Source organism: Paramormyrops kingsleyae, chromosome 21 (assembly GCF_048594095.1).
Source record: "Paramormyrops kingsleyae isolate MSU_618 chromosome 21, PKINGS_0.4, whole genome shotgun sequence".
Lineage (NCBI taxonomy): Eukaryota > Metazoa > Chordata > Actinopteri > Osteoglossiformes > Mormyridae > Paramormyrops > Paramormyrops kingsleyae.
This window is the reverse complement of record NC_132817.1, coordinates 11,113,911-11,123,461: the sequence shown is the minus strand read 5'-3', so window position 1 is coordinate 11,123,461 and position 9,551 is coordinate 11,113,911. Positions and strand designations below refer to the sequence as shown.

Here is a 9,551-nt window from a genome sequence, read left to right as displayed (position 1 = left end):
AAACTGTGGCACCATTAGCGTTTGGGTTTAATGCTGCAAAACCACATCTAAAATAGGAAAGAGCTCTTATAGGGTTGATTGTATAGAATGATTTAACAAGAAATCGCAGCTATCCGATTACAGAGAGCTGAAAGCTAAAGAAAAGAGGCAAATGGATCAAGCAACAAAATGGATCTCCAGCAACAACATGAATCCAAGCTCCGAAAAGTGGATTGGCGGTTGTCAATTTGTGTCAATTATGTTGGATTTTTTGGGTAAAATCATAACCCCAAGTTATATACTGTATTGCAGGGGCGTCACAAGCATTTTGAATGTGGGAGGGACACACTGGCATAAAACTAATGTTTTATGTTAAATATGGGGGGGGGGGGGGGGGGTCCAAATGAATAATAATGAAATGTGAGGGGGACACGTCCCCCTCAGATTTAATGGAGGCAACGCCCATGTTGTATTGACTTCTATCAATGAAATATTTACCATCATTTATATTTTTTGTAACTGTAAAGTTTAAAATGATGAGCCTTGTGTTCTAAAAACAAAGTGGGGGATGGTTAGATAGTATTAGCTAGCCAGGATACACCCAGTTTTCCTTATGTGGGGCTACTCCACAAAAAAGTTTAGATAGTTAGCCAGATAACTTAAAAAGTTTCCACAAGATAGGTTGTCAGGAAACCCGATTACTGGCCATACATAAACGCCCATGGTCCACTGGTCCTTTAGGAAGTTGGACCCTGTCAAATCCAACCGCTTTTAATTTAATAGTTGTTTAAGGTAAATAAGGTCAAAGCATCAATTTTCCTTTTCTTATATTTTTAATTTATTTTCCTTATTTTTTTTATTTTTATTTGGATTTATTTTGCTTTCTTATTCAGCATTTATTTTCTTACTCTTTTACGGATTTATTCTTTTTTATGGCACTCCTATGACTCAATAAATACAGCCCACAAATCATTTTGATTACAAAATGCTTTAAATCTCAACCCAGCCCCTAAGTCTCTAGAGTCTAGAACCTGGTCACATGTGTTCAACAAGCTACCATTTGCAGCCTGCAGTCCTTTTCTGACCTTAATAGCCTTATTACTGGCACACGAGCCTCAGACAGCAGTGTCCATCAAACCCACAATCCATCACCTGCTCCTGCACCATGACAGATGCTCCTGTAACAAAGGCCATCTGCCTGGCAGCTGCTTTTCAACCTGACTCTCCTGAGAGCTCTAATACCTTGTGCTTGACTGCCATCTAGTGAAACATGAGTGAATTCAATCGCAAAAATCAGGCAATTTTTGCATCATGTGACAGATTACGCCTCGTGTTCATCATGTCCCACAGAAAAAAATAAAAAAAACACACACCTGTGCAATCTAAAAATAAAATTTATTTAAACTAAAACATTGTTTACTGCAATCCTTTGTATAAAATGGGACACATTTGTAAAATATAACTTTTTACATTATCGACCGATTGTGTGTTGAGTAATTCTCAATTTTGTATACTCTAGTGACTTCTAACATAAATGGCAAAAAATCAAAAACGACAAAACAACAAACAGTTTGCAATCTAGTGCAGTCTAAGTCTAAGTCAACTCTAAATCTTGCACATACCTTTTTGCTCATGAAGCAGCTTTATACTATTGAACCTGCATTTGTTTCATATCAGTGTTTAAAGAAAAGCAGGACATTCCTCCTTAAAGATGAGTCTTTCCCCTCTTTGGGTTATTTTGAACTACTGTGTTCGGTCCATTTTCACTTTCTTCCTAGCAAGCTTCTTGGTCGTGGATTTCTTCTATGTAGCAAAAGTATACATATATTTAAAAGATTTAAGGAAGATTTTCTATTTTTTATGTACATTTTTATTATTAATGGTGTTTTTAAATGAGAACCTACTGTAACCAACATTGTACACCAGAAAATAATTGATACAGATGAAAAAAAAGTGCTGTCGTAAATGCATAGGTAGTCATTTACAAATTGAGTCCTTTTGTGAAAACACAATAAAACAGAAGTTTAAAAAAAAGCCTAAAAGTGTTTAGGTGATTGCAAACTGCCCGATTTAATGGTTAAATTTACAGCATACCTTTCTCTTGGCTTTGCTAGGTTTCTTGAAGTCTGCAGACCCTGCAAATGCAAATAAAAAATACATTAAATATTTCTATAGAGGTAATAGTTAGTAATGATTAAGTGTTTTTGGTGCAACTTTCAAAATTTACAGATGAAAATTACCATCATCAGAGGCTTGGTCTTTGTCGTTACATCCCCCAGGGCCCTGGTAAAATGCAAAAGAACTTTACATGTAAATGAAGGAACAAATTGAAACACAGCAATTTCAATTTTATCATGTTGCAAACTTTATAAAACATACTTTGTTTTTACATTTTGTAGGCTTTATGACAATTCACTTCTCCCATATAGCAAGTCCCATACATTCAAGAAGGTTCTTACTGTACTACAGAAAGCCATTTGTAAGCTCTGGGTTGTCTCATGCTGGCAGTTCCATTTCTGCAGACTCTCCACTCGACCTTGCTCCACAGCAACCTGAACCTTCATGCTGTGGAAGGGAGTCTGCACATCTCCCATTCTGAAGTGGACTGCTGTTCCCTCAAACCATAGACTGTCACACAAACCTTCCCTGAACCCAGGTGGCTCGTAATTTGGGGGAGTCACTAGTGGGAGTCATGATACATACTAATTAACATGCTGCATAGAGCAAAAGCCAGTTTTACAAATTTACCAACACGTCTGATCAAAAGGCATAGCTCACTACACTTACAAATAAAAAGCACAGTCCTAAAAGACAAATACTGATTCAAGAAATGTACTTTACCATCATCATAATAGTACAATTTCATTGTAAGAAAGACATCATTAGGGAGGATGTCCAGGTTCTGCATGAGAAGAAACAGCTTCCGGATGAGGACCATAGAGGCCTGCTTAGTGTCTGCTATTGTAATCTGCCTCTCGACACTTTCATTTCTGAAAATACGATATCAGTAATAAATATCTTTAACAGGATACGTTTCTGCTTTAACACAGGTAACTCTGAACGCAGAGGTTATAAATAGCAGTTACCTGAGAATATCCATCTGCGGTCCTTTTGCTGTGTGTCTGAATTTAAACTGGTATGACTCAATGATATGCTGAGGGTAAAATATATATCCTTATTCCACCTTATAAATATACATTTGTTACTTTACCTTTTTTTCCCTACAAATTAAAATGAGATAACTTACCTAGAATTATAAGTAAAAAAAGAAGATTCTGTAATATGTGTGTGTGTGTGTGTGTGTGTGTGTGTCCTACTATAAATACTAATATTTAAATTCTTTTGGTAGAAAACTTACATTTGGGTCACCTGGAGCTGTATACACCTGTGATTCAAAAACATGAGTAACAGAAACATTCTAAAAAAAGACAAGCTGCTCCATCAGAGAATTTTTCTTTAAAGAAAACAGAATAAAAATGACAGTGATGTGGTACCGTGTCGTGTATGTTATTATCTTCCAGTTCCAGACAATGTACATAATATATAAACAATACACGCCGATAACCAGTTCAGATATAATCCTATGGGATTAACAGGGAATGTACACATACACGTAGTTTACATACCTACAAATCCGGAACGGACCCTGTTTCTTTGGTACTTACCCCAATCAATACGATCTGGAGCTGTTGGAAGATGAAATGGATTTCCTCTATTCTTTTTTATTAATGTTTTTAAACGTTACATTTTTGTATAAAAGACTACTCACATATCCTTTTTCTAAAGCATCAAAGCACCCCATCATCCTTAAAAAGAAATTAAAGAGCTGATTATAGCTTTTCATCCTAAACCCAGTTTCCAGCAAAAATGAAGCTAATTAAATGAAAATAGAAGACCCACCATTTGACGATTTTCGAAGCAGCGGGCGACGGGCTATCTTCTCTTATGAGTTTAATACATAAATCTGGAAAGTAAACAGAAAAATTAGACTAACTTGCATTTTATTTATATAAAAACAGTGCACTGAGTGTTTTTAAGGTCATCTTACTTTTTAGTAAGATGGAATTAGGAATTATTAAGCGAAAGGGGGCTTTAAATGTCACGTTTGTATGTGTTTTTTTTTTTTTTTAAACTTATTAAACATCACCTTCCAGGTAACGAGACCTGTATGCATCCTCCGGAAATATACCGCGGAGGTAGGTTATGGAGGACACGGCGAGCGCCATCATCCTCTTCACAAACACCAGGGAATGCTCCTGCGTCTTGAGGTCGTTGCTAAACAAACCTGTCCACTGCTTTTCAGTGACAAAAACACATATTTTATTCATTAAGAAAAGGGAAAATAATTTACTTTAAAAGTTATCCTATGATACATCCAACCCTCTATGTCATGTGACAGCATTCGTTAACTAGCCAGCTAGCGCGCTAGGTGTCATGGTAGATAATCAAATATAAACTGAATATCTTTATCAATTAAAATGTTTGAACAAATAAGCCGCCCTTGGGCATACCACTGTAATGTCGGGTTTCGTCGACTTTCGCAACCTCCCAGCCGTTGCCATTTTTACTGCCGCGCCAAATATAAAGTTTGTTTTTTAAACAAATCGTTAATATTTAGACAAGCGTTTAAACTTCCGCGTTTAAATGAAGTAAAGCTAATTATAACTAGCTATTTTGTTGATTAACCGGAGTTAGAAAGACTCGCTTCCGTCAGGTAACCCCGGCTGATGGCCCCGGCGCGCGCAGGTCTCCACCCGAGTTTCCGCAAGTTTAGGGTGGTTAACGTTAATTACTATAAGTATTGTTTATGAAACGGACAGGGTATGTGTGATTACATTAAATTTCTAACTCTCACGCTCGCACAAGAAATCTTACGGCAAGTCTGAATTATTACATTATAAACCTAAAATTAGCTAAATGAAAAGCGTTGGGATAGTTTGCAAATCCTACAGACTATTTAAAAGGTAATAAAACTGTTACATACATGTAAATCTGTGTGCAGATGTATTTAGAATTGAAAATCTCACTCCAGCCAGCAATCCTGCACCCCATCAGGATAAGTATTAGATGAACTGACAAAAGTAGGTAACAGCAAAATGTTCAGTTTATTAAGAAGCTCATACAGAAAAGTTTCCTACCCTTTTTCACAAAGTACTGAGGTTTTACTTGTAGTTATGCTGAAGGACAGAAGCCAGCTTTAATTAACAGTCTGATAATACCTGAAGCAACTCTACAATGTGAGATCACCAAGAACCGGCCATTGTATGTTAAGATAATACTTATGCCAGGCATGAAAAGGTGAACTATAATATCTTCACTGTAGGAAGGGTTACAAGCCATTTACACATTAAACCTACAATGACAAAATTCACTGTCTATTTTCCCTCAACGGAGTATCAAATAGTGTCAAATTCTACAATATGATGCAGATTCGAGTCCAGTTGTTACTGCTTGGAGAAAAAGTCCTTGCTCTTCTGGACGTCGGGCTTAATGGTGTCACTTCCTGGTTTCCAGCCCGCAGGACACACTGGAATTTAGATATGATTATTAATTTGTAATCTTTGAGCTGCAGTCTGAGACAACACAAAAGTTAACACAAATTGTTTTCCCTTCTGGATGAGTATAATTCAGTGACTTTTAACCAACCATTAATATCTCAGCATGTGAAGGGCTCATAATGTATGTCCTTCAGATAATCAATAAGGAAATCTAAAATTCAGTAATTTGATCCTTCTTGGGTTTCAGGTAGAGAGCTTAATTTCTACTGTTATTCGACATTTACTAGTGAATGAGAACAACTGGTGTCTTTGTTAAAAAAAAAAACTTTGTAAAGGGAATTCTTGCAGTAATGTCATCTTTGAACCCAGTACCTTCTCCATGCTCGTCTGTGAACTGAAAGGCCTGCACCAAACGCAGCGTCTCGTCAACAGAGCGGCCGACTGGAAGGTCGTTGATGGTGATCTGCCTCAGGATCCCCTTATCGTCAATAATGAAAAGACCCCTGACATGCGAAAGGTCAACAAATATACATAATTAGATAAGATGATACACTTTATTAATTACACAAAAGTCAATTTTGGAATTTCAGCAGCAGTTAATAAGGTTCAGAAGGGATGACCATCACACACGTTTTACTGGGTTACCTGTGTTTTTATATGTGACCCTTATCTAACCATATTAGCTCAGAATCATGTAATATTCCTCTATATATGCCCTTCAACTAATAATATTATGGTTTAATATAATTTTTAGGCCTTTGCTTCTAGTCATAAACAGTTACATTTCAGTATTGCAGCACAGGGTCACATGACAGCACAGGTCACAAAGGTCACATGATACGTTGCAGTTCCACCAGAACACTGCCAAACCTAGCCCTCTCACTCAGAGCATAATGCCCTGTGAGCCTAACCTGTAGGCGATTCCCTCATCCTCCTTCAGCACACCATAGTCTTGCGAAATGGATCTCAGGGTGTCGGCAACCAGAGGGACCTTCATGTGGCCAAGACCTCCCTGTTTGCGTGGTGTGTTAATCCTGCCAAAGAACACAGTGAATTATAAACATGCTTTCAAGCAGAATACACCAAACACACGCTTAACATCTTTATTTAATCCGTAATATATACAGACCATAAAACAGCAACAGTATCACAAAAGTAATAAGCAAGGATCATTTTTTCACTGGCTTCTTGCAATCCTGTTTTATCTAGCATCCAAGAGCAATATCCCGACTCCCCACCTTGCTTAACTTGAATAGGAGTTTTGGACTTTTGTGTAACTATTGTGTTTGTATTTACTTCATTCATTTACTTTATTACACTTCTTATCACATATGTATATTATGTGTGTGCCTGGAAATTGGCACTCAGTTTCCTTGTACTATCTAAACACACCTGCACAATGACAATTAAAAAATTCTTGATCCTAATGTATTACTGCGGAAGTAAACTATTTTGTCCTTATATTACAGTTCTCTTGCCCCTTTGCATATTTTAGTGTTACTTTTATTATAAAATAGTGGAAATCTCAAAAATGGGCGCGATCATACCATGCGAAATGGCAGAAGTGCGAGTCCACGGAGGCACCGATAACTTCGCAGTTGATTTTCCTAAATTCCTCTGCGGCATCGCTGAAGGCGATGATCTCGGTCGGGCACACAAAAGTAAAATCCAGCGGGTAGAAGAAGAAAACGACATACTTTCCTAAGGAAGAAACAGGTAGCCTACTTAAACTTTACACTCGAGATCTCAGTCTTTGTAACGAAATTGCACCGCGGCACAATGCATTTAACAATGAAGTGCAACAGGTTAATTAATTATAAAACATATAAGAGGAAACCGATTTTCTAAATCTTTATAGTTACGGCTTCTGTACAGTATGTGCACAATATCCTCCTGAGACCCAAGGAAAAAAAGTGTCCTTCAATTTTAGGTTATTTGTCTTTGGAGGAAATAAGACATCTTAGAATTTAGATTTTTTCAAATTTATTTTTATTTTTAATTAAATAGCATGTCCTCTTTAGTGTACAACAGGAATAAATACATTTCCTTACATCAGTGAAAACTGATGCAAAAGGAAACTGCAAAAACAAAATGTCCACTACAATGGACATAAATGAATGGGTGGGGTCTCAGGAGGATATATAAATATGTTTTAGATGGAGACAAGTAAAGCCCCAAATTATTGAAAATCCTCTCATACCTCTATAATCAGATAGCTTGATTTCTTTGAATTGGCCGTCGGGCATCACCGCTGTCGCCTTGAAATCAGGAGCGAGCTTCCCGATGTGAGCTTTCCCCGCTGCCATCTTCAGATTGACTGCGGAAAGAGAATACCACCACATTTTTAAAAACAGTAAAATAGAAAGTTATAAAGTACAACAAAGCCTGATTTTCATTTGAAGCAATGTACGAAATCTCACTTTGTACGGCTGGATAACGTGACAAGCCTCACCGCCATCTGCTAAGGTTTCTCGTTGCCATTTCATACGGAAATTGGGATTTAATATACAAAAAGAAAAGAAAACGCACTGATACATCTAGTCACGAATCTTGTTTATTACTGCACTGTATAATGTGGTTTAGTAGTGTATTCTCTATTTTCTGCCCTTCTTCAATCAAAACACCATGGTTATAATTCATACAAACGCAAAACTTTCGCTGAATCGTAGTGTATCGACCAACACGTCGGCGGAGTTTAATGTTAAATATATATTTTACAGAAGACACGCAGAAACACTTTTTGATCGGAGTAGAAGGACAAGATCCGGTCTTAAGAAATGCAAAATAATGTAGGAAATGATGGAGAACAACACGCAACTGACAACAGGTTCCTGTTTCTCTTCCACCATGCACTTCTCTTCAGAAGTCTAAACGTGTACTGATAGGTGACAGGGATTCTGTTTTCAAGCTAAACTGTATACGTCTACAATTAAATATAATACTCTTAATGATCTGCAACTATCTGTAGTTGTACTCAAGAAACGAAGAGGCATACTACGAAACACAAATGTATGTGCAGATTCATAGAATAAAAATTGTGCAATGGCAGAAATAAATAGTTGATTAGTTTATAAGGTTGATAATTGTGTACCACACTAATGAATCAAATACATAATAAAACATCAACGGGCAACGGGATACATAACAGCAAACATATATAGTAGTATGCGGTTCTCACTTACTGTGATTCCAACACTCTGCAACAGCCAATTGAAGAAAAGTAGATGAATGAAAACCAAGTTCACAGCTTCATATATATACTCTCACTTATCGCGATGTTATACTGAGACCCGCCTCATTGTGAGGCCATCCTCCCCATCCGCTGTACAGTAGCCCAATGTGCGCTCGGTTGTGTGTATGATTATCTAGCATGACGTTGCATTTTCCCTTGATGATAGTGATCTTAGTTATAAAAATAGCATTTGAATGATAAATTGATGACCCCCACGAGGTGTAGTGACGCCCTATTTAATAACAGGAAAACAGTTTGCGCTTCCGTATTCAGGATCCCAGTTGTCACTGCACCTTGACTATATTAAATGAATCCATTTAACTAGTGTAACACAATGGCGCAAACAGTATATGCATTGAGCAGGACTGCTACAATTCAGGGTGTAAAATTCTGACACAGGTTTCTGGAAATGTAGTTAAAAAAACAGCAGTGTCACCGACCTTGGTCAGCTGACTGGCGTGAGATTTTGAATTCCAGAAACATCTGCACACGCATTTACATGTAAGCTATGCAACAGATTTATCATCTTGTAAACATCCTGTAGGGTTTGCGAACTACCCCAACGCTTTTGATGAGCGTGAGAGTCAGAAAGCGTGAGGATTAGCCACCCCGAAACAGAAACAATCATAACCCTCATTTATTGGTTGCTGATCGACCATTGTTAACGCCATATGAAAATGTCACCAAAATGCCGGAAGTATCGGGTTATAATTAAAGTCGTAAATGTTTAAGGCTGCATACTAAAGAAAGCAAACACGCTAGAGCAGCATGGTGGCAATACTTACGCCCACGTTTAAACAACCACACGAAAAAGTGAAAATGGGCATATTTTGAAGTATTGA

The 9,551-nt window shown here is 37.4% G+C and overlaps 2 protein-coding genes across 6 annotated transcripts; both read right to left on the bottom strand.

The window, feature by feature from the left end:
- Positions 1-1,355: 1,355 nt before the first annotated feature.
- Positions 1,356-4,727, bottom strand: zte38 (zebrafish testis-expressed 38). 4 transcript variants are annotated; one of them, XM_023819050.2, is made up of 12 exons: positions 4,491-4,727; positions 4,127-4,274; positions 3,880-3,943; positions 3,749-3,785; positions 3,645-3,665; positions 3,338-3,364; positions 3,066-3,133; positions 2,821-2,969; positions 2,439-2,659; positions 2,220-2,262; positions 2,074-2,114; positions 1,356-1,782 (listed from the first exon to the last, which is right to left on the bottom strand). In XM_023819050.2, the coding sequence occupies exons 1-12, from the start codon at positions 4,539-4,541 to the stop codon at positions 1,723-1,725; spliced, it is 930 nt and encodes a 309-aa protein (XP_023674818.2). In that variant the 5' UTR covers positions 4,542-4,727; the 3' UTR covers positions 1,356-1,722. The 4 variants fall into 4 exon arrangements, with proteins under 4 accessions (XP_023674818.2, XP_023674820.2, XP_023674821.2 ...); XM_023819052.2 differs by having other exon boundaries at positions 1,356-1,779; XM_023819053.2 differs by having other exon boundaries at positions 4,169-4,274.
- Positions 4,728-5,065: 338 nt separating this feature from the next.
- Positions 5,066-8,813, bottom strand: prdx1 (peroxiredoxin 1). Of its 2 annotated transcripts, none has more exons than XM_023818732.2 (6): positions 8,660-8,813; positions 7,678-7,794; positions 7,025-7,178; positions 6,389-6,511; positions 5,850-5,980; positions 5,066-5,506 (listed from the first exon to the last, which is right to left on the bottom strand). In XM_023818732.2, exons 2-6 carry the CDS (start codon positions 7,781-7,783, stop codon positions 5,424-5,426), a joined length of 597 nt encoding a protein of 198 aa, XP_023674500.1. In that variant the 5' UTR covers positions 7,784-7,794; positions 8,660-8,813; the 3' UTR covers positions 5,066-5,423. The 2 variants fall into 2 exon arrangements, with proteins under 2 accessions (XP_023674500.1, XP_023674501.1); XM_023818733.2 differs by lacking the exon at positions 8,660-8,813 and adding an exon at positions 7,898-7,980.
- Between the last annotated feature and the right edge of the window lie 738 nt (positions 8,814-9,551).